General features: G+C 40.5%; 1 protein-coding gene across 1 annotated transcript in view; it reads left to right on the forward strand.

Moving 5' to 3' along the window:
- Window positions 1-25,817, forward strand: part of LOC140742090 (FYVE, RhoGEF and PH domain-containing protein 5-like) — a 309,076-nt gene that overhangs the window by 64,188 nt on the left and 219,071 nt on the right. The window contains exon 5 of the mRNA XM_073072916.1: window positions 7,734-7,764. Within this exon, the coding sequence (XP_072929017.1) occupies window positions 7,734-7,764 (31 nt within the window). The remainder of the gene's footprint in view (window positions 1-7,733; window positions 7,765-25,817) is intronic.

Genomic DNA, 25,817 nt, shown 5'->3' on the forward strand with positions numbered 1-25,817 from the left:
CACTGGCAGTTCCAACGTCATGACGTCAGCACTCATACGAACCAACACCCAGTTAACCTCCACCTCTTTATCGAACCTTCTAGCCGCCAGTTCTATCTGCCCCATACCTTTGACCAAACTCTACCCCTGCACTAATGCACCTTCCGAAATGTGGAAATCCACCCTGCTTAACACACACGCATAATTCACCGGTACGTCCTCTAACTCACACCAGTTTACAATCTTATCTCGATCCATCACCGCACTACTGAATGTGGCGATTTACACAGCTTGTCGAAAATTCAATCCGGGACAAGCACCCCATAAATGTAATGCTCACGCAATCGGCTGGTGTATGTCTAGGGGAAAATTCGTCCACCCACCAAACCGTGTCTCCTGTATAAGTGGATGCTGTGAAATGCACACTAATACAAACTCGCACACACAATATCAAACCACATACCATGTACGTTTACTGAATACACTTTATAAATCTTTCTAGAACTAAGTGATTAATAGCGATACAATATATATGAAAGAAAAGAAAGGAAAGAAAATGCGCCAGAACTTATCAGGGTTCAGTCAATTAGTGCACAGTCATTGGAGCTCAACTATCGAAATCTTCAGTCCACTATTCGATCTTCTTCGACCTCCACGACCCGCGCTCCTGGGACCACCCTCAATGATCAACCAGAGTGCCTCCAGCACCGTCCACCTTCCTCGCGATCTCCTCTCCAGCTTCCCAAAAGCCCACAAAACCACAGCTCATAACAAAGTTGCCATAACAAAGAAGCATCCCTACTTTTACTTAACAAAGAAGCCATTTTGATTACTATACGCAGTAACATAAGAAACCCTTTACACCTGTAACGTGCTATAGATTTTCTATGTTTCTATGATGTCAGGCTCAGAGGCCTATAATTTCCCGGATTACTCTTAGAGCCTTTCTTAAACAATGGAACAACATTTGCTATCCTCCAATGGATCCAGCATCTCACTTGTCACAATGATGCTTTAAATATCTCTGCCAGGGCCACTGCAATTCCTGCACTAGCCTCCCACAGGGTATGAGGAAACACATTTTCAGGCCTTGGGGATTTAGCCACCCTAATTTGCCTCATGACAGCAGACATCTCCTCTTTTGAAATCTGTATAGAGTCCATGACCTCGTTCCTGCTTTGCCTCACATCTATAGACTCTGTGTCTATCTCCTGAGTAAATACAGCTGCAAAAACTCCATTTAAGATCTCCACCATCTCATTTGGCTTCACGCATAAATTACCTCTCAGATCTTTGAGCGGACCAATTTTGTTCCTCCTTATCCTTTTGCTCTTAATATGCTCTTAATGTGTAGAAGACCTTAAGAATCTCTTTCACCTTGACTCCTGGAGCAACCTGATGTCTTCTTTTAGCCTTCTTGATTTCCTTCTTAAACGTTCTCTTACATTTCTTATACTCCTCAAGTACCTCATTTGCTCCTGCCTTCTTTTTCTTAAACAGGCCCTCAATATCTCTCAAAAACCAAGGTTCATTAAATCTGTTATCCTTACCTTTTACTCTGACTGGATGGAACATACAAACACTGTATTCTCAAAATTACACTTTTGAAGGCCTCCCACTTACCTGCTCTAACTCATTCCCTAATAGGAGATCTAGTATTGCACTCTCTTTATTTGGGACTTCTTTATTTGGGATTAAAGAAACATCTGAAAAATTCTTTTTCCCTCCAAGGCCCCTTAAAATATGGGAGGTCCAGTCAATATATGGAAAGTTTAAATCACCTATCACAGACTTACATTTTTGCAACAGTCTGCTATCTCTCTGCAAATTTGCTTCTCTAAATCCCACGGACGGTTGGGGGAGGGGAGTTTATAATGTAATCCCATTAATGTGACCATACCTTTCTTACTCCTCAGTTTTACCCATGAAGCCTCACTAAGCGAGTTCTCCAGTCTGTCCTGACTGAGCACTGCCATGACATTTTCCCTGACTACTAGTGCTACCCCTTCCCCTTTAACCCATCCACTTTATGACATATAAAACAACAAAGCCCCAGAATATTCAGCTGCCAGTCCTGCCCCTCCTGTAATCATCTCATTAATGGCTACAATATCATAATTCCATGTGTTAATCCATGTTCCGAGCTCAGTTGCCTTTCCTACTATGAAAACTCAGCCAAGTTTCCCTGGATCCCATGCCTCCTGACTTTCTGAATGAGCCTATTATGGGGAACTTTATCAGAACCCTTCATCTACTGCTCTACCTTCTTCATCTACGTGCTTTGTCGCATCCTCAAAGAATCCAGTTGGACTCATGAGGCATAACTTGGCCAACTGTGCTTCCTGAAATGCTCATAAATTCTGTCTCTAAGTATCATCCCCAGTAATTTGCACCACTGAGGTAATACTCACAGTTCTGCTCCCTTTCTTGAACCTACATTTGCTGCTTTCGTATCATCTGGTACTATTCCTGTAGCCAGTGAAGACACAAAGATAATTGCCAAAGGCACAACTATCTCTTTCCTTGCTTCCTGTAGTAACTCGGGGTATATTCTGTCCAGCCTTGGAGACTTATCTAGCCTTATATTTTTAAAGTTTCCAGCACATTCTCTTTCTTAACATTAACATGATCTACTACATCAGCCTGTTTTATGCTGTCCTCACAAATGTCAAAGTCCCTCTCACTGGTGAATCCTGAAGCAAAATATTGTTCAAGGACCTCACTGACCTTCTCTGTCTCCACACATATTTCCTCTTCTATCCCTGATCAGTCCTATCCTCACTCTAGACAAATGTGTAGAACATCTTGGGGTTTTCTTTAATCCTACTCACCAAGGCCTTCTAATGCCTCCTTCAAATGTCAGATGTGGACTTGCTCAGAAACAGCTGGTCCCTATTAACAACTGACAATGATTTTGTTTCTGCCTAATGCTCTCGGAATCTGCCCAGCTCCAACATAATACTCTCCTACAAGTTCCATACTTATCTTTATCTATAGCTACCTTAAAACTTAAAGAGATGTATTACTGTTCCATAACTGTTCTCCCACTGGAATGTCAGTCACCTGGCTGGGTTATTTCTTAACATCACACCCAGTATGACTGCTCTCTTATCGGACTATCTACATGTTAGTTTAATACTCCTGGATGCACCTAACAAATTCTGCCCCTTCTAAATCTCTTTCACTGAGGAGGTTCAATTCTATTCTGCCAAAGAGTTCAAACTGTGCAAATAAAAGCGATACTGAGAACGTAAATTGTAAAGAGTCCTTGAAAGTGAGTCTGTAGATCATAAAATCAGTTCAGAGTAGTGGTGAATGAAGTTATCCATGCCTGTTCAAGAGCTGATGGTTGCTGAACATGTTGGTGTGGGACCAGTCCTTGCTATCAGTCCTGTCCCTCCTTTAGCCTATGGAAATGGTTATAATATCCCAATCCGAAATAGCTACCTGCCCAGCTTCTTGCATTGAAATTAATGCAATTTATTCTTGCGTTTCTCTCAGCCATATTCCTGTCAGTCTTGTCTATTGAAATTTTTATTGTTGAATTCTATCTGAACTTACAATCTTTCATTTATCTCACTTCAGGTTTGGATCACAAACCCTGTTAATTTAGTTTAAATTTTCACTAGCAAATCTGCCCAATAGAATATTGGCTTCCCTCCAGTTCAAGTGTAATATAGGAGCAGTAGATATAGGAGCAGAATTAGGCCTGTCAGCCTATCAAGTCTACTCTACCATTCCATCATGGCTGATCCCAAATCTCACTAAACCCCCCCATACCTGTAATCTCGCCATAACATTTGATGTCCTGACCAATCAGGAAACGATCAATTTTCATTTTAAATAAAGCCATGGTCTTGGCCTCCACAGCTATCTATGGCAGAACATTCCACAGATTTCACTACTCTCTGGCTTAAAAAATTCCTCCTTACCTCTGTTCTAAATGATCACCCGTCAATTTTGAGGCTGTGCCCTGTTGTTCTCAGCACACCCACCAGAGGAAACATCCTCTCCACATCCTTTCAACATTCAGTAGGTTTTAAATTCCAGTGAGTACAGGCTCAAAGCTGCCCAAACACTCCTCATATATTAACTACTTCATTCCTGGAATCATCTTCATTAACCTCCTCTGGACTCTTTCCAATGACAACACATCCTTTCTGAGATATGGGCCAAAAACTCCAAGTGCAGCCTGTCTAGTGTCTTATAAAGCCTCAGCATTATCTCTTTGTTTTTATATTCTGTTACCCTTGAAATGAATGCCAACATCACATTTGTCTTCTTTACCACTGACTCAACCTGTGAATTAACCTTCTGGGAATCTTGTACAAGGACTCCTAAGTTGCTTTGCACCCCATTTGAATTTTCTCCCCATTTAGAAAACAGTTTGCACTTTTGTTCCTTTTACCAAAATGCATTATCATACATTTCCCAACACTGTATTCCATCTGCCACTTTTTTGCCCATTCTTCCAATTTGTCTAAGTCCTGCTGCAATCGCATTACTTCCTCAGCACAACCTACCCTTCCACCCATCTTCGTATCATCCGCAAACTTTGCCACAAATCCATCAATTCCATTATGCAAATCATTGTCAAACAATGTGAAAAGTAACTGGCCCCGAGGAACACCACTAGTCACTGGCAGCCACCCAGAAAAGGTCCTCTTTATTCCCACTCACTGTCTCTTGCCAGTCAGTCATTAGAAACATATAAAACCTACAGCACAATACAGGCCCTTCGGCCCACAAAGCTGTGCCAAACATGTCCTTACCTGAGAAGTTACCTAGGGTTACACATAGCCCTCTGTTTTTCTGAGCTTAATGTACCTGTCCAGGAGTCTCTTAGAAGATCCTGTCTCATCCACCTCCACCACAATCACCTGCAACCCATTCCACGCACTCACCACTCTCTGCGTAAAAGACTTACCTCTGATATCTCCCCATACCTACTTCCAAATACCTTAAAACTGTGCCCTCTCGAGCTAGCCATTTCAGTCCTGAGAAAAAGTCTTCGACTATCTATCAGGTCACCTCTTATCCTCCGTCACTCCAAGGAAAAAAGGACGAGTTCACTCAACCTATTCTCATAAGGCATGTTCCCCAATCCAGGCAACGTCCTTGTAAATCTCCTCTGCACCCTTTCTATGGTTTCCACATCCTTCCTGTAGTGGGGCGACCAGAACTGAGCACAGTACTCCAAGTGGGGTCTGACCAGGGTTAACATTACCTCTCAGCCCCTAAACTCAATTCCCTGATTGTTGAAGGCCAATGCACTGTATGCTTTCTTTACAACAGAGTCAACCTGCAGCAGCCTTGAATTTTCTATGGACTCGGACCCCAAGATACCTCTGATCCTCCACACTGCCAAGAGTCTTACCATTAATACTATATTCTGCCATCACATTTGATCTACCAAAATGAACCACATCACACTTATATGGGTTGAACTCCATCTGCCTCTTCTCAGCCAAGTTTTGCATCCTATCGGCATCCCGTTGTAACCTCTGATAGCCCTCCACACTATCCACAACACAGAGAATGTCTCTGTCTTTAACTACAAAGAACGTGCAGTGGCATGCAAAAGTTTGGGCGCACCTGGTCAAAATTTGTATTACTGTGAATAGTTAAATGAGTAGAAGATAAACTGATCTCCAAAAGTCATAAAGTTAAAGATGAAACATTCTTTTCAACATTTTAGGCAAGGTTAGTGTATTATTTTTGTTTTGTACAATTTTAGAGTGAAAGAAAGGAAAGGAGGACCATGCAAAAGTTTGGGCACCCCAAGAGATTTGAGCTCTCAGATAACTTTTACCAAGGTCTCAGACCATAATTAGCTTGTTAGGGCTATGGCTTGTTCACAGTCATCGTTAGGAAAGGCCAGGTGATGCAAATTTCAAAGCTTTAAATTTCAAACCCTGACTCCTCAAACCTTGCTCCAACAATAAGCAGCTGTGGTCTCCTCTAAGCAGCTGCCTAGCACTTTGAAAATTAAAGTATGTAGGAGAAGGCTATAAGAAGATAGCAAAGTGTTTTCAGGTAACTGTTTCCTCAGTTCATAATGTAATTAAGAAATGGCAGTTAATAGGAATGATGGAGATTAAGTTGAGGTCTGGAAGACCAAGAAAACTTTCTGAGAGAACTGCTTGTAGGATTGCTAGAAAGGCAAATCAAAACCCCTGTTTGACAGCAAAAGACCTTCAGGAAGATTTAGGAGACTCTGGAGTGGTGGCGCACTGTTCTACTGTGCAGCGACACCTGCATGAATATGACCTTCATGGAAGAGTCATCAGAAGAAAACCTTTTCTGCATTCTCACCACAAAATTCAGCATCAGAAGTTTGCAAAGGAACATCTAAACAAGCCTGATGCATTTTGGAAACAAGTCCTGTGGACTGATAAGTTAAAATAGAACTTTATGGCCGCAATGAGCAAAGGTATGTTTGTAGAAAAAAAGGTGCAGAATTTCATGAAAAGAACACCTCGCTAACTGTAAAGCACGAGGGTGGATCGATCATGCTTTGGGCTTGTGCTTTGGGCACGTGGGGAACATTTCACTGTTAGAGGGAAGAATGAATTCAATTAAATACCAGCAAATTCTGGAAGCAAACATCACGCTGTCTAAAAAAGCTGAAGATGAAAAGAGGATGGCTTCTACAACAGGATAATGATCCTAAACACACCTTAAAATCCACAATGGGCTTCCTCAAAGAGGTGCAAGCTAAAGGTTTTGCCATGGCCCTCACAGTCACCCGACCTAAACGTCATCGAAAATCTGTGGCTAGACCACAAAAGAGCAGTGCATGCAAGACGGCCCAAGAATCTCACAGAACTAGAAGCCTTTTGCAAGGAAGAATGGGTGAAAATCCCCCAAACAAGAATTGAAAGACTCTTAGCTGGCTACAGAAAGCATTTACAAGCTGTGATACTTGCCAAAGGGAGTGTTACTAAGTACTGACCACGCAGGGTGTCTAAACTTTTGCTTCGGGCCCTTTTCCTTTTTTTGTTATTTTGAAACTGTAAAGGATGGAAATACAAAAGTTTTCTTGCTTAAAATATTCAAGAAATGTGTCATCTTTAACTTTATGCCTTTTGGAAATGAGGTAATCTTTTACTTGCTTAGCTATTCACAGTAACAGAAATTTTGACCAGGGGTGCCCAAACTTTTGCATACCACTGTATTACATATTCCTCACTATAGTTGCATGCCCCTCTCTACACAGACAGTGCAGGAACACGTTCAAACTGTAGAGCGAAATTAGACACATGTCTCTGACTACAGACGCAGTATTGGTACATGTCACTAACTAATGAGAGAGTGTAGGTCCCTAATTACAGAGACAGCATCGGACGGAACATATTCCTGATAAAGAGAGAGTGTACGTAAATGTTTCTAACTGCAGGCACTGCAGTTAATTATCGCTAGTATAGGTGCTGACCGTGAATACAGAGACAGCATAGGTGCAAGTCCCCAAAGTCAGAGAGAGTGTAGATTCATGCCCTGAATTACTGTATGTACATCTCCCTAACTGTACACCATCTATACATGTCCAGAGATTGTGTAAGTACATTTCCCCAATGACAGGGAGTGAAGGTACACCTACTTATCTAGAGAGCGAGTGTGTATGTTGGCATCATGATCAGCACAGACATATTGGCCTGAAGGGCCTGTTCCTCTACTATCCAGCTGTATATTTTATACTCTTCTCTACCCCTCCATGTTTACTAAGTACCTCTCCATTTGTCTCCCTTACACAGGTTTGTGAATCTTCTTCAGGACCTACATTTGGTGAGTAGCAGTGTTTACTTAACGTTCCTGGGGATGTCAGTGCAAGATGTGCTGTGGATCTTCAAATGTCTGTGATGATGGTTTCTTCAGATGTTAGGATGAGAATGAACTGCAGGAAACAACTTCTGAGGAAGAATCTGTAGTGTATTTAATATTTCAATAATATTTGAGTAATCTTGTATATGGTTTGATGAAGCATTCTTGGTCATTTAAATAATTACAGGTTAAATGTAAAATACATGAATTGCATACGTAATCACATTACTATGTGATACATGTGCACCTCGCTTAAAGTAAGCTCAAAGTATACACCCATATTTTTGGACTCCTGTGAGTTTCTTTGAATTAGTTTAATGTTTTGAAGTTACAAAACATAAAATTGGTGATGATGTATTTTTAAAACGAACCCGACACGGTTGCCAACCTGTTAAATGCAGCGAGATGTTCAAAATAAAATAAAACACTGCGAGAGCATCAGTGTGTTTAAAAAAAGGCACCCTAACATGTGGAGAGATGGTCAAGTTTAAAACAAGAGCAACCAGTACATGCTCTTTGGAAGGGAAGACACAACTGAGTTTTTATTAAGGCAGTAAGTGGAAGAATTCAGAGTTCATAAACTATGAGCACCGGGTGATACTAATCCGATTACATTGGAAATATTGATGAGTTTGATTGCACAACAGGCAACTGGCTTGTGTATCATGAACTATTCGCAAAGTATTTTCAAGCAAATAAAATAACCAATGAGAAACAAGTGTCAATTTTGCTGAGTGCATTCGGGTTAAAGCCATTCAGTTTGCTTTGAAGTTTGACTACTTCAATGAAACCTGTAGAAATGAGCTTGTCATAGTAATGCAGGAACACTGAGAACCAAAGCCATTGTTGATTGCAGAATGCTTTAGACTTCATAAATGGAATCAAAAAGAAAAGGAGTCCTGGTCTTATGGTCTAAGACCTTATACTGGAGAAAAGATAACTCCTGTTGGAATGATATTCATAACTGTAAAATACAACAACCAACAAGCCAGTATGTGGTAAAAACAGAAGGACCAGCATCAAGAGGGTGTGACTGGCTGAACCAACTAAAACTTGATTGGAGACCATCCACAATATGCATGCCAAATCCCCTGCAATGAAGCTATCTATCTGAAAGCGAATTTAGAAAGATACTGGATAATGCCACAACTGTCTCCATGCCAAACACTATGAATTGTTGCCCAACAGAATGCAAACAAATGTTCGTGACAACCTCTGTGCCTTTGGTTGGAAAGCATATTGGACCAGGGAAAGACCAGGCTGGTCAGAAGAATTGTGAAAGTGACGAAAGCTCTGATTTGACTACAACAGTTTTCGTAGGCAACATATCTGGGATCAGATTGTAAGCTTCTGATACGTTAATCAGACAGTTACTTGCAAAATGTGGCTTAGTTTTGAGCTGGAAGAGAGTTCAAGGAGTTTTAGGAAAATTGTAAACATTCGGCTTTTGTGAGTATAAAGAACCAGAATCTACTCTGCATATATTAAGGTTGTTGCAAAAACTTAACTGGGAGACAAAAAACTGCTTGTAAAATAGATGCAAAGACCAAAGCCCAGCTGGATGAATGGAAGGCCAAAAAGAAAGGAGTCAATGGAGATATGGAAACAGAGTATTAGTCAGATGTTGTGGATGAGGAAGCCAAGAGGAGAGCTCAGATTGTAAAAGGAGCAAATGAAGGATTAATAAGAAAATACTCCAGTGAGCTGAATGCACTTTCCCAAAATCAAGATGCATAAACTAGAAGAAGAAAAAGGAAGAAGGTGTCCAGAGCCATCAGAATATCTTCCTGCAGTCCCAGAGTCAACTCCTGTAACCACCATGGAGGATGCCCCAGTACCTGAGATTGTTTCACAGCCACAAGTCTCACATGCTCAGCAGAGCGATCCCCCTTGTCAGAAAAGGCATTATCCCACTATAGTAAGAAATTCTTCACAGTGAATCTTTAAGCCTGACTGGAATAATTTAAAATTTACGATGCTGTGGATGTCTGCATTCTATATTGAGGTGGAGTTTGGAGGAGCTTATGTATTTTATATTTCAATTATATTTGAGTAATCTTGAATATATGTTTGATTAAACATCCTTTTTCGTTTAAATAATTATGGGTGAAGTGTCAAGTACATTAATTGCGTACATCATCGTGATATGTGCATGCCTCGCTTAAAGTAAACTCAAAGTATACGGCTATATTTCAGACTCCTGTGAGTTTCTTTGAATTAGTTTAGTTTAATATTTTGAAGTTACAAAACATAACAGAATCCATATCAAAGTACTTAACTAATTTCTCAGTTTCTGCTGAGACTGTTTGACCCATGATCCTGATTTGTATGTCATGGGGTCATATAGAGTCAGAGATTCATACAATGCAGAAACAGATCTTTTCAATCAACTGGTCCATGCTGACCAACATTCCCATCAAAGATCATCCTATTTGCTCACATTTAACCCACATGCTTCTCAACCTTTCCTATTCATGTACAGTACTAGTCATGCGTAAGTTTTAGGCACACAAGCTAGGGTAATTGTCAACATGGAGTAGAGAGTGAGTTTCTAAGACTGGTGGGACCAAAAGATGTTGGGAATGGTGAGGTGGAGCACCGCAGGAAGAGTGTGGGATAGGTGGGGAGAAAGATTGCCAGGGTGGGGTGGTGTGAGATGGCTCAGATGCAGGCACACCCAGTGCTGAGACACCAGGTAGGGAAATTTGACTCCAAACATTTGGTTTATTGATCATTACAGAATGTCTCTCTGGTGTTTCCCACACCCTCCCCTCTCCCTTCCCCTTTTCCCAACCATGATTCCCCTCTCCCTGCCCCCTTTCCACTCTCAGTTCACAATTTGGAGTATTGTGTACAGTTCTGGTCACCGAATTATGGGAAAGATGTCAACAAAATAGAGAGAGTACAGAGAAGATTTACTAGAATGTTACCTGTGTTTCAGAACCTAAGTTACAGGGAAAGGTTACAGGTCTTTATTCTTTGGAACGTAAAAGGTTGAGGGGGCACTTGATAGAGGTATTCACAATAATGAGGGGGATAGATAGAGTTGACGTGGATAGGCTTTTTCCATTGAGAGTAGGGGAGATTCAAACAAGAGGACATGAGTTGAGAGTTAGGGGGCAAAAGTTTAAGGGTAACACGAGGGGAAATTTCTTTACTCAGAGACTGGTAGCTGTGTGGAACGAGCTTCCAGTAGAAGTGGTAGAGGCAGGTTCGGTATTGTCATTTAAAGTAAAATTGGATAGGTATATGGACAGGAAAGGAATGGAGGGTTATGGGCTGAGTGTGGGTCAGTGGGACTAGGTGAGAGTAAGCGTTCGGCACAGACTAGAAGGGACGAGATGGCCTGTTTCCGTGCTGTAATTATTATATGGCTATAATAGAGATATCAGAATCAGGTTTCTCATCACTCACATATATCATAAAATTTGTTTTTTTTTGCAGTAGCAGTATAGTGCAGTACATAAAATTACTACAGCATTGTGCAAATGTCTTTTGAAAGTTATTATTGTACTTACCTCACCAACTCCCTCTGCATATAAAAGTTGCCGCTTTGACCTCTTTGAAATATTTCCCCTCTCATCTTAAAGAATACACATGAGTTTTTGATTTTCTTTCTTTGTAAAGAGATTACATGAGTTCACCCTATCAACGCCACTCAGATTTTATATACCTCTATAAGGTCAGTCTTGTGTCTCCTCTGATCCAAGGGAAAAAAAGAACTGGCCTGCTCAGCCTCTCCTTATAACTCAAGTCCAATTTTAAAGAGTAAGGGTAGGTGAGGGTAAAGCTGTGATATGACCATTTGGATTGTAGCAAGACCTTTGAAAAGGTCCTGTATGGTAAGTTGGTCTTGAGGTTTAGGTCCCATGGAATTCAGGAAACTTAGTTACCTAGATTCAAAATTTGCTTTGAAAATTTTGGTTGGAAGCAGGGGCTGGTGGTTGAAGGTTGTTTTGCAGAACATAGGCCATTGAGGGGTAGTGTGCTGCAGGAGTTGGTGTTAACACTGTTATTTGCTATTTATATAAATTATTCGGATGCGAATGTTTAAAACTTGATCAGCAACTTTGCGGATGACTTTCAGGAGGTGGTTGTTGATTTAGGAAGTTATTGTCGATTACAGAGGGACCTTCATCAATTATGGAAGTGCGTGAAGAGTGGCAAATGAATTTCAATACAGTTAAGTGTGAGGTGATGCATTTTGGAAAGTTAAACTGGTGTGGGAATTGTACTATGAATGTAGAGCACTCAGAAACAGTGGAAACTAGGAGCACAGGTGCATATTTCGTTGAGAATGGCATCACAGGTAGACAGGCTGGTGAAAAACCGGTGAAAAATTTATAATTTCCCCCTTTCCCCCCCTTTTTTTTCTTTCAATCTTTTATAATTTTTCGCGGGTAGGTTAGTTTTAGTTTTCTTTTCTGATTTTTTTTGTATTAAATTTTATACTTTTTCTGTTGAAGTTGTTCCTATTTGTAATTCTGTTCTCTAGTGCATAAATTAGCTATTATTTGCTATATTATTTATACGGAACTTTTGTTAACGAAACGGAACTGGAAGTCATTTTTGGGTTAATTTTTTTTTGTAGAGCTAGCTGCTTTTTCGGGTAGCCATCTAGTTTTGGGTTGCGAGGGTGGGGTGGATTCTCCAGTTCCAACACTACTCACTGTTTCTTTTGTTTTCCCTTGTTATTCAGGACATGACTCTGTTTTGATTCTACTGATCTATGTTTACATTTTTGCTCCCAGACTGTTACTGTACTGCTTGATTTTTTATATGCCTGCTACCTTCTATGCACTAACAATCGATAATGGTTAATACACTTAAATTTGTGAGCTGGAATGTAAAGGGATTGAATCATCCTGTTAAAAGAAGGAAGGTCTTCTCTCATATTAAACAACTCAAAGCTGACATTGCTTTCCTTCAAGAAACTCATATTCATAGTTTTGATAATTCTCGGCTTTTGTCAAAGTGGGCGGGTCAGCATTTTCATTCATCCTTTGCCGCCAAAGCTAAGGGGGTTTCCATCCTTATTAATTCAAATATTCCTTTTCAACTCCATAATAAGATATTTGATACAAATGACCATTTTATTATTGTTTCTGGTAAATTACATAATACTAAAGTTGTACTAGCAAACCTGTATGCTCCCAATTCTGATGATGTTAATTTTTTTGAACGTTTTTCTCCTCACTACCAGATTTAAACTCATATTCTCTTATACTGGGTGGCGATTTTAATTGTTGGTTAGATCCTAATTTGGATCGATCGTCCTCTGTTACTAGATCACCTACTAAATCTGCTTTAGCTATTCACTCTTTTCTTTCTAATTATGGTATCTCAGATATATGACGTTTCCTTCATCCCACTGAGAGAGATTATTCTTTTTTTTCACATGTTCACCATACCTTTACTAGAATTGACTATTTTTTACTTGATAATCAACTTATTCCATTTGTCTATTCTTGTGATTATCAGAGTATACTGATTTCTGACCATGTCCCAATTACTTTGTCTTTAAATTTTCCTGGTCTCCCTCAGAGGAATAAACACTGGCATCTTGACTCGACTTTATTATCGGATGATGATTTTCTAAAATTTATTAAGGATCAGATAACCTTTTATTTTAACACCAATACGTCATCTGAAATGTCATCCCAGATTGTCTGGGATGCCATGAAAGCATATTTGAGGGGTCAAATAATTTCCTATACAGCAAATCTTAATAGAAAGTCCTGTACAGATCGATTAGACCTCATTAATCAGATTAAAGAATTAGATCAACTGTATGCTCAAACTAAGAATCCTGAATTATACAAGAAGTGTGTAGAACTTAAAACTAAATTTAATCTTCTGTCTACTCAACCTGTAGAATGCCAACTTCTTGAAAGTAAGAGTCGCTTTTATATTCATGGTGACAAATCTGGTAAATTTCTAGTTAATCAGCTGAGGCATTCTAAAGCTAAACAACATATTACAAAGATCCGGAAGGAAAATGGAGACTTTACATCGGATCACTTAGAAATCAATGACGTATTTAAAAATTTTTACTCTCAACTTTATTCCTCTGAATCTCTGAATGAGAATATTTCTGTTGATCTTTTTTTAAATAATCTGAATATTCCTTCGCTTTCATCTGATTTTAAAGCCAAACTTAATGCGCCTATATCATCAGAAGAAATATCTTTTGCAATTTCTGCATTGTCTTCAGGGAAATCTCCTGGACCTGATGGGTTCCCCGTAGAATTTTATAAATCATTCTCTTCACTTCTTTCTTCTCAGTTACTCTCAGTACTATCTGACTCGTTTAATTATGGTAAATTGCCACCCTCTTTTAATGAGGCATCTATTATTTTTTTATTAAAAAAGGGTAAAGACCCAACAGAGTGTTCCTCGTACAGGCCGATTTCTTTGCTTAGTGTTGATGTTAAAATCTAAGCCAAAGTTTTGGCTTATAGATTAGAAACTGTTATTTCCTCTATTATTTCTGATGATCAAACTGGTTTTATTAAAAACCGTCTTCCTTTTTTTAATATTTGGTGTTTATTTAACATTTTATATTCACCTTCAACTGGGATTCCTGAATGTGTTATTTCCCTCGATGTGGAGAAAGCATTTGATCGTATAGAGTGGAACTACCTTTTTGCAGTTTTAGAAAAATTTGACTTGGGTCAAAGTTTTATCTCTTGGATCAAATTGCTGTATCTGTGTCCTACTGCCTCTGTTTTGACTAATTTTCAGAAATCCCAGTTATTTAACCTCAAACGTGGCACCCATCAAGGATGCCCTTTAAGTCCCTTTCTCTTTGATTTGGCTATAGAACCTTTGGCGATAGCATTTCGAAGCTGTCCTGAATTGACCGGAATTTGGAGGGGGGGTGTTGAGCATAAAGTTTCTCTTTATGCTGATGACTTATTACTTTTTCTTTCAAATCCGTCTACATCCTTACCTCCAATGTTCTCACTTCTTGATCAGTTTAGCCAGTTTTTTGGCTATAAACTTAATTTACATAAGAGTGAACTTTTCCCAATTAATAAAGAAGCACAAGAATTAGCATTTCGTGACCTCCCTTTTAAAGTAGTTCATAATCAATTTACTTATCTAGGGATTACAGTTACAAGGAAGTTTAAAGATCTTTTTCGTGAAAATGTTGCCAATCTTTTATATACTACAAAACAGAGTCTGTCACAATGGTCACCTCTATCTATGTCTTTGGTAGGTCGTATTAATGTTGTTAAAATGTATGTTCTCCCTAAATTTTTATATTTATTTCAATCAATCCCAATTTTTATTCCTAAAACATTTTTTGATTCCTCAGACTCTATTATTTTGTCATATCTGTGGAAGAATAAGCGTTCCAGAATTAATAAAGTTTATCTCCAAAAATCTAAAAAAGAGGGTGGCATGGCCTTACCTAACTTTCGTTTATATTATTGGGCAGCCAATATTCGTTGTGCTACCTTTTGGTCTTTTTTCCATAGCCAACCCGAGTGCCCTAATTGGGTGGCAATGGAGTTGAGTTCCACTAAAGATTTATCTATTTCTGCACTTCTTGGCTCTGTACTCCCTAGTAGTTTGTCTAGATTAATTGTTAATCCTCTTGTTAGACACACTTTGCGAATATGGGCTCAGTTTAGGAAATTTTATGGTTTCTATGGTTTTTCCTCTTCTAGTCCTATCTTACATAATCACCTTTTTTTTTTACCTACTATGTATGATTCAACATTCCATGATTGGTATAGGAAGGGCATTAGACATTTTGAAGATCTTTTTAGTGATAATCGCTTCGCATCTTTTCAACAGCTCTCTGTTAAGTTCAATCTGCCTAATGCCCATTTTTTTAGATATCTCCAAATTAGACACTTTATTAATCCTTTAATTCCTAACTTCCCTGAAATGCCTGAGAAAAATGTTATGGATTTCTTTCTTTCTATTAATCCAGTGGGTAAAGGTTTAATATCATTTATTCGTGATAAATTAGCATTCTTACGGCGTGCCCCTGTGGATAAAATTAGAATGGCTTGGGAGCATGATTTAAGTATCTCTTTATCTGATGAGACTTGGGACTCGATTCTCAAATCGGTTACTTCAACCTCTCTTTGTGCTCACCATTGCCTTTTACAACTTAAGATTGTTCATCTAAATTATCTCGATTTTACCCAAATATTAGTCCTCTTTGTGATAAATGCAAAAGGGGCGAGGCCTCTCTTATTCATATGTACTGGTCCTGTCCTAGCTTAGAGAAATTTTGGAAAGATGTCTTCATAACTTTATCCTATATTCTGAATCACCACTTAGAACCTAACCCTTTAATTGCTTTGTTTGGTTTTTTGGGTGAGACAGATATACGTTTGAGTTCGACTAAGTGTACAATATTATCTTTTGCTTCTGTCCTGGCTAGACGTTTAATCCTCCTTAGATGGAGAGATGTTGCCCCGCCCACACATGCTCAATGGCTTAATGATATTATGTCCTGCTTAGACCTTGAAAAAATTCATTATTCAGTTCTTAATTCGGATATAAAGTTCCATAAGGTCTGGGGACCTTTTATTGAGTACTTTCATTACCTTCCTCCTAATTAAGGTTTTTTTTTGGTCCCTTGCTTTCAGCTCTTTTTTTTTTGGTAGTAGGCATTATTATCTTCTGTTTTCAAGTGTATTTACAGTTTTGGGGGTTTGAATGTCCTGATTTATATTCTCTATATTGTGTTGTGGTTGGTCTGGAGTTTTTTTTGTTGCGGGGCTTGGGGAGGATACTAACTTTACATGACTTCAATTTGGGTGCTTTCTCAATTATCTTTTTTGTATTATATTATTATTGTATGTTTATTTTTGCACTGTATTAATTTTCTTCATTTTGGTTTGGGGTTTTTTTCTATCTGTGGTGATGTAGAAAATGCATAAAAAAACCAATAAAAAAAAAGAAAAGCTGCAGTTCAAAGTTAAATTTATTATCAAAGTATTTATATGTCACCATATTCATTTTCCATTTTCTTGCGGGCCTACACATTTAAATCCAAGAAATTAATAAAATCAATGAAAGGCCACATTCAACAGGATGGACAAACAACCAACATACAAAAGACAACAATCTGTGCAAATACAAAAGGAAAAATAACAACAATGGTCTCTGGCCATTACAGAGACTTGGCTCAGGGGCAGGAATGGCTGCTGAGTGTGCCAGGTTTTAGGTGTCAGATCTCTTGGTGGGGGAGCATTTTAGAGGTAGTGATCACAACTTGATCTCCTTTATCATACTGCTGAAGAGGGATAGGAGTAGACAATTTGGGAAAAAAAACATTTGGTGTAGGGGAAAATATGATGCTATTAGGCAGGAACTTAGGAGCATAAATTGGAAGCAGATGTTCTCAGTGGAAATGTGGCAAATTTCAGGGAACATTTGAATGGCGTTCTGCATAGGCATGTTCTATTGAAGCAGGGCAAGGATGGTAGGGTAACAGACCATGGTGTACAAAGGATGTGGAAAATCTAGTTAAGAAAAGAAAAGCTGACAAAAGGTTCAAGAAGCTAGGTACTAATAAAATTCTAGAAAATTACAAGGTTGCCAGGAAGGAGCTGAAAGATTGATATTAGGAGAGCTAGAAGGGGCAATGAGCAGGCCTTGGTGAGCAGAATTAAGGCAAACCCCAAGGCATTCTACACATATAGGAAGAGCAAGAGAATGAGCCCTGTGAGAATAGGACAAACCAGGTACGATAGTGAAGAGTCAGAGGAGTTAGTGGAGGTACTTAATGAATTCTTTGCTTTAGTATTCACCAGGGGAAAGGACCATGGTAATTGTGGGATGACTTACAGTGGACTGAAATGCTTGAGCATATAGATATTAAGAAAGAGAATGTGCTGTAGCTTTTGAAAAGCATTAAGTTAGGTAAGTCACCAGGAGTGGATGAGATATACCCCAGGCTACACTAGAAAGCGAGGAAAGAGGTTACTGAGCCTCTAGCAATGATCTTTGCATCAATAGGGATGGGAGAAGTACCAGAGGATTGGAAAGTTGCAAGTGTTGTTCCCTTGTTCAAGAAAGGGTGCAGAGATAACCCAGGAAATTATAGTTCAGCAAGTTGTTGGAGAAAATTCTGAGAGGCAGGATTTATGAGTATTTCGAGAGACATAATCTGATTAGGATCGTCAGCATGGTTTTGTCAAGGACAGGTCGTGCCTAATTGAATTCTTTGAGGATATAACAAAAGACATTGATGAAAGTACAGCAGTGGATGTAGTGTATATGGATTTCAGTAAGGCATTTGATGAGGTTCCCCATCCAAAGGTTGGAGGTGTTGTGGATAATCTAGAGGGTTGTCAGAGGTTACAGTGGGACATTGATAGGATGCAGAACTGGGCTGAGAAGTGGCAGATGGAGTTCAACCCAGATAAGTATGAAGTGGTTCATTTTGGAAGGTCAAATTTGAAGTAAGAATGTAATATTAATGGTAAGACTCTTGACAATGTGGATGATCAGTGAGATCTTGGGTCCGTGCCCATAGGACACCCAAAGCTGCTGCGCAGGTTGACAATGTTGTTAAGAGGGTGTATGTTGTGTTGACATTCATCAACCATGGGATTGAGTTCAAGAGCCATAATGTAATGTTACAGCTACATAAGACCTTGGTCAGACCCCACTGTGTTCAGTTCTGGTTTCCTCACTACAGGAAGGATGTGGATACAATTGAGAGATTGCAGAGGAGGTTTACAAGGATGTTGCCTGGATTGGAGAGCTTGCCTTATGAGAATAGGTTGAGTGAACTTTGCCTTTTCTCCTTGGAGTGACAGAGGCTGATAGAGGTGTATAAGATGATAAGAGGCATCGATCATGTGGATAACCAGAGGCTTTTTTCCAGGGCTGAAATGGCTAATATGAGGTATAATGGTTTTAAAGTGCTTGGAAGTAGATACAGAGATTATGTCAGGGGTATGTTTTTCACAGAGAATGATGGGTTTGTGGAGTGCGACAGTGGTGGTGGTGGATACAATAAGGTTTTTAAGAGTCTCTTATGTCTTTGAAAGTGAGGTCATAGGAGCGGGAAAGTGTCCATGATGGGGTGAGTGAAATTCTCTGCTCTAGTTATCCCAGGTGCAAGGATCAGGGATGTCTCTGATCATGTGCACAGCGTCCTGAAATGGGAGGGTGATCAGTCAGATGTTGTGGTACACATTGGTACCAATGACATAGGCAGAAAGAGTCAGGAGGTCCTGAAGAGTGAGTACAGAGAGCTTGGTAGGAAGTTGAAAGAAAGGACCTCGAGGGTAGTAATCTCCGGATTGCTGCCTGTGCCACGTGCCAGTGAGGGTAAGAGTAGGATGCTCTGGCAGATGAACACGTGGCTGAGAAACTGGTGTAGGGGGCAGGGTTTCAGATTTCTAGATCATTGGGACTTCTTCTGGGGCAGGTGGGACCTGTACAAGAGAGACGGGTTACACCTGAACTACAAGGGGACCAATATCCTTACAGGAAGGTTTGCTAGTGTTATTGGGGAGGGTTTAAACTAGATATGCAGGGGTATGGGAACCAGAGTGCCAGAGTAGATAGTGGAACAGGGGTAAAAATAAATGATGTTAGTAGTTCATGCAAAGTCATAAATAGTAAGGTTGTATGTGGTGGTAACAATCTTCTGAGGTGTGTATATTTCAATGCGAGGAGTATTGTGGGAAAGGCAGATGAGCTGAGGACCTGGATTGACACGTGGAATTATGGCACCATAGCCATAACTGAAACTTGGCTACAGGAGGGGCAGGACTGGCAAGCTCAATGTTCCAGGGTTCCGATGTTTCAGACGTGATAGAGGCAGAGGGATGAAGGGTGGGGGGGGGGGGGGGGTGGCTCAGCTAGTCATGGAAAATATTACAGCAGTGCTTCGGCAGGAAAGATTAGAGGGCTTGTCTACTGAGGCCATATGGGTGGAGCTGAGAAACAGGAAAGGTATGACCACATTAATAGGGTTGTATTATAGACCACCCAATAGTCAGCAAGAATTGGAGGAGCAAATCTGCAGAGAGATAACAGACAATTGCAGGAGACAGAAAGTTGTGATTATTGGGGATTTTAATTTTCCACACATTGATTGGGACTCCCATACTATTAAAGGTCTAGATGGGTTAGAGTTTGTGAAATGTGTTCAGGAAGGTTTTCTAAATCAATATATAGATGTACCAACTAGGGAAGATGCAATATTAGATCTCCTTTTAGGAAATGAGTTAGGGCAGGTGACGGAAGTGTGTGTAGGGGAACACTTTGGTTCCAGTGATCATAATGTCATTAGTTTCAACTTGATCATGGATAAAGATAGATCTGGTCCTCGAGTTGAAGTTCTAAACTGGAAAAAGGCCAAATTTGAAGAAATGAGAAAGGATCTAAGAAGTGTAGATTAGGACAGGTTGTTCTCTGGCAAGGATGTGATTGGTAAGTGGGAGGCCTTCAAAGGAGAAATTTTGAGAGTGCAGAGTTTGTATGTTCCTGTCAGGCAAAACGAATAAGAATAAGGAACCTTGGTTCTCGAGGGATATTGGACCTCTGATAAAGAAGAAGAGAGATGTACAATATGTATAGGCAACAGGGAGGAAATAAGATGCTTGCGGAGTATAAAGAGAGTAAGAAAATACTTAAGAAAGAAATCAGGAGGGCAAAAAGAAGACATGAGGTTGCTTTGGCAGTCAGGGTGAAGGATAATCCCAAGAGCTTCTACAGGTATGTTAAGAGCAAAAGGATAGTAAGGGATAAAATTGGTCCTTTTGAGGATCAGAGTGGTCGGCTATGTATGGAACCAAAAGAAATGGGAGAGATATTAAAAGGTTTTTTTGCATCTGTATTTACTAAGGAAACTGGAATGGAGTCTATGGAAACTAGGCAAACAAGTAGGGAGGTCATGGAACTTAAACAGATTAACGAGGAGGAGGTACTTGCTGTCTTGAGGCAAATCAGAGTAGATAAATCCCCAGGACATGACAGGGTATTCCCTTGGACCTTGAAGGAGACTAGTGTTGAAATTGCAGGGGCCCTGGCAGAAATATTTAAAATGTCGATATCCACGGGTCAGGTGCCGGAGGATTGGAGGATAGCTCATGTAGTTCCGTTGTTTAAAAAAGGCTCAAAAAGAAAGCCGGGAAATTATAGGCCGGTAAGTTTGACATCGGTAGTAGGTAAATTATTGGAGGGAATACTAAGAGATAGGATCTACAAATATTTGGATAGACTGGGACTTATTAGAAACAGTCAGCATGGCTTTGTGCATGGTCGGTCATGTTTAACCAATCTATCAGAGTTTTTCGAGGAAGTTACCAGGAAAGCGGATGAAGGGAAGGCAGTGGATGTTGTATACATGGACTTCAGTAAGGACAAGGTCCCTCATGGGAGGTTAGTTAGGAAGATTCAGTTGCTAGGTATTCATGGAGATATAGTAAATTGGATTAGACAGTGGCTCAATGGAAGAAGCCAGAGAGTGGTAGTGGAGGATTGCTACTCTGAGTGGAGGCCTGTGACTAGTGGTGTGCCACAGGGATCAGTGCTGGGTCCATTGTTATTTGTCATCTATATCAATGATCTGGATGATAATGTGGCAAATTTAATCCACAGATATGCTGATGATACGAAGATTGGAGGTGTTGTGGACAGTGAGGAAGGTTTTCAAAGCTTGCAGAGGGATTTGGACCAGTTGAAGGAATGGGCTGAAAAATGGCAGATGGAGTTCAATGTGGACAAGTGTGAGGTATTGCACTTTGAAGGACAAACAAAGGTAGAACATACAAGGTAAATGGTAGGACACTGAGGAGTGCAGTAGAACAGAGGGATCTGGGAATACAGATACATAATTCCCTAAAAGTGGCATCACAAGTAGATAGGGTTGTAAAGAGAACTTTTGGTATATTGGCCTTTATAAATCAAAGTATTGAGTATAAGAGTTGGAATGTAATGGTGAGGTTGTATAAGACATTGGTGAGACCGAATTTGGAGTATTGTGTGCAGTTTTGGTCCTAATTACAGGAAGGATATTAGTAAGGTTGAAAGAGTGCAGAGAAGGTTTACAAGGATGTTGCCGGGACTTGAGAAACTGAGTTACAGAGTAAGGTTGAATAAGTTAGGACTTTATTCCCTGGAGCATAGGAGAATGAGGGGTGATTTGATAGAGGTGTATAAAATTATGATGGGTATAGATAGAGTGAATGCAAGCAGGCTTTTTCCACTGAGGCCAGGGGAGAAAAAAACCAGAGGTCATGGGTTAAGGGTGAAGGGGGAAAAGTTTAAAGGGAACATTGGGGGGGCTTCTTCACGCAGAGAGTGCTGGGAGTGTGGAATGAGCTGCCAGATGAAGAAAATCTTGGACAGATATATGGATGAGAGGGGTTTGGAGGGATATGGCCAAGGTGCGGGTCAGTGGGACTAGGCAAAAAAAAATGGTTCGGCACAGCCAAGAAGGGCCAAAAGGCCTGTTTCTGTGCTGTAATGTTCTATGATTCTATGGTTCAAGAGGCTGATGGTTGAGGAGTAATTACAATTCCTGAACCTGCTGGTATGGGTCCTGAGGTTCCTATACCTTCCTCCTGATGGCAGCAGTGAGAAGAGAGCATGATCTGGATGGTGGGGGCTTTGATGATGGATACTGCTTTCCTGTGACAGCGCTCTGTGTAGATGTGTTCAATGGTAGGTAGGGCTTTACCTGTGATGGACTAGCCGATCCACTCTTTTTGTTCAAGGGCACTGGTATTTCCTTTCCAGGCTGTGATGCAACTAGTCAATATACTCTTCACCACACATCAAAAGCATTTCAGGACGTATATTATATACATTCCTCTGACATTAAATTGGACCTTTGAACATCTACAGAGTTTGGCAAAGACTTCTCATTCCAAATCTTCACAAACTTCTAAGGAAATAGAGGCCTGCGGTGCTTTCTTCATAATGGCATTTACCCACTGGACTGAGGACAGATCCTCTGAAATGGTAACACTGAGGAATTTAAAGTTAATGACCTTCTCCACCTCTGATCCCCCAATAAGAAATGGAGGTCTCATGGACCTCCATTTTCTTCCTCCTGAAGTCAATAATCAGCTTCTTGGTCTTGCTGACATTGAGTGAGGGGTTGTTGTTGTGGCATCACTCAGCCAAATTTTCAATGTCCCTCCTATATGCTGATTCATCACCACCTTTGATTTGGCCAGCAACAGTGGTGTCATCAGCAAACTTAAATGTGACATTGAATCAGCGCTTAGCCTCACTGTCATAAGTGTAAAGCAAGTGGAGCAGGAGGCTTAGCACACAGCCTTGTAGTACACTGTGCTGATGAAGATTGTGTAAGAGATATTGAGGCCAAAGTCTTGAAGTTTATTGATTAGTTTTGTGTGGGTGATTGTATTGAATGTTGAGCTGTTGTTAATGAAGAGCATCCTTTTCTGATCAGATATTTCAGGGTTGAGTGAAGAGCTAATGAAGTAGCATCTGCTGTGGACATTGTGAGAGTAGGAAAACTGGAGTGGATCCAAGTTGCCTCTCAGGCAGGAGTTGATATGTTTCATCACCAATCTCTCAAAGTACCTCATCATAGTGAATGTAAATTCTACTAGACAATTGTCATTGAGGCAAATTGTTCTTAGGCACTGGTATAACTGAAGCCTGCTTGAAGCAGATGGGTACCCCGGACTGCTGAAATGAGAGATAAAAGGTATTGGCAAACATTAGACAATAGACAATAGGTACAGGAGTAGGCCATTCAGCCCTTCGAGCCAGCACCACCATTGAATGTGATCATGGCTGATCATCCACAATCAGTACCCTGTTCCTGCCTTCTCCCCATATCCCTTGACTCTGCTGTCTTTAAGAGCTCTATCTAACTCTTTCTTGAAAGCATCCAGAGAATTGGCCTCCACTGCCCTCTGAGGCAGAGCATTCCATAGATCCACAGCTCTCTGGGTGCAAAGGTTTTTCCTCAACTGTGTTCTAAATGGCCTACCCCTTATTCTTAAACTGTGGCCTCTGGTTCTGGACTCCCCCAACATCGGGAACATTTTTCCTGCCTCTAGCATGTCCAATCCCTTAATAATCTTATATGTTTCAATCAGATCCCCTCTCATCCTTCTAAATTCCAGTGTATACAAGCCCAGTCGCTCCAATCTTTTAACATATGACAGTCCCGCCATCCCGGGAATTAACCTCGTGAACCTATGCTGCACTCCCTCAATAGCAAGAATGTCCTTCCTCAAATTTGGAGACCAAAACTGAATTCTAGCCAGTTGATCAGCACAGGTCTTTAGTACATGGCCAAATACCCCATCTGGGCTGGATGCTTTCTGTGAGTTCACCTCCTGGACAACGCTTTCAAGTCAACCTCAGAAACTGAAATCACAGGGTCATCGGGGCTATGGGAACTTGTGCAGGTTCCTCTGTGTTTTGGTGGTCATGGTGAGGATAGATGGCATTGAGCTCATCTGGGAGCGAAGGCTTGTTGTCACCTATGTCACTTGGTTTCACTTTGTGGAACCCTATTATTCAAACCCTGTCACAGCTATTGAGCATCCTTCAGTGATTCAAGTTTGGTTCAGACTTGCCACTTTGCATGTGAGATGGCTTTCCAGAGATTATACTTGCATCTTACTTGGTCACCAGACCTGAATCCCATTGATCTGGCCCTTACAGATTGCACATCTCATAGATCATTTGGAGTTTCTGGTTGGGGAAGACACTCTCTTTATGACTGTTTCTATGAAGTCTGTTACAACTTTGGTATATCTGTTCAGATCTTGTGATGAGTCCTTAAACAGGGCACAGTGCATCGACTCAAAGCAATCCCTTAGCCACTTCTCTGCCCCCCAACCATCGTTCTGTTGTCCTTATCTCTAGAGCTTTGCTGTTTAGCCTCTGCCTGAATACAGGTAGGAGGAGGACAGCCAAGTGTCCCAAAATGTGGTCTAGCAATGGAACAGTCTGCATTCTTAATCATAGTCGCAGTGGTTGAATGTGTTGGGACCACTGGTGCTGCAGGTTATATGTTGATGATAAAGGGCAGTAATTCCTTCAAACAAGCTTGATTGAAGTCTCTGACAATGGTTTGAAAGGCATCAGGATATGTTGCCTCTTGTTTGCTGATGGCAGTACTTTGAGAGTCTGTTTAACAACTGCCCTTGATAGTATGTAAACTGTAGTCAAGATCAGGGAGGAAAACTCTCTTGGTAAGTAGAATGGTCGGCACTTAATCGTTAGATATTCCATGTCAAAGGAACAAGAATGTGACAAGACCACGGTGTCCAAACACTGTAGAGTTTATCATGAAACACAGACCTCTCCAACTTTTTTCCTTCTCCAAACCAGCTGTCTGGTCCATCTGCCGTTTTGAGAAGCCCTTGGAACTTATTGATGTATCAAGTGTGTCTAGAGTGAGACATGTCTCCATGAACCTCTAAACACAGCAATTTCACATTTCCCTCCGATACAGTAATCTTCCCCAGGGGTCGTCAATCTTGTTCTCCAGTGACTACATTTACTAGCAAGATGTTGAGTATTGGAAGTTTCATTCTTCTGCATTTCAGTCTATCTTGGAATCCTCCCATCCTCCAGTTCTCTCAGCCATAGCAATGTACCTTCATCTGTTTAAAGTTACCGTACCTGTATACTTGAGAGTTAAGTCCACTGAGTCCTTCAGAAGATTGTGAAATTACTAGTTAATTAAGACAGTTCAAAAGTACGTTACTTACGGGGAAATTACAGGCTGCAGATTTCAGTGAGAGTAGTTCAGTAGAACATTTAGAAGTTTTGCAGCTGCCTGCACAAGTTGCCATGGTTCATCTGTGCCACCTTGCCACACTGACTTACATCAGAAAGAGCGTTGCTATGGAGTAGGAACATTCTGTTGCAATTGTATGAGTTGTTGGTGAAGCAACACTTCTAGCACTTCTAGGTCAGCTGACAGATGTATGTGTTGGGGAGCACTTCGGGTCCAGTGATCACAATAGCATTAGCTTCAATATAATTATGGAGAAGGACAGGACTGGACCTAGAGTTGAGATTTTTGA

This window comes from Hemitrygon akajei, chromosome 19 (genome assembly GCF_048418815.1).
Source record: "Hemitrygon akajei chromosome 19, sHemAka1.3, whole genome shotgun sequence".
NCBI classification, from domain to species: domain Eukaryota; kingdom Metazoa; phylum Chordata; class Chondrichthyes; order Myliobatiformes; family Dasyatidae; genus Hemitrygon; species Hemitrygon akajei.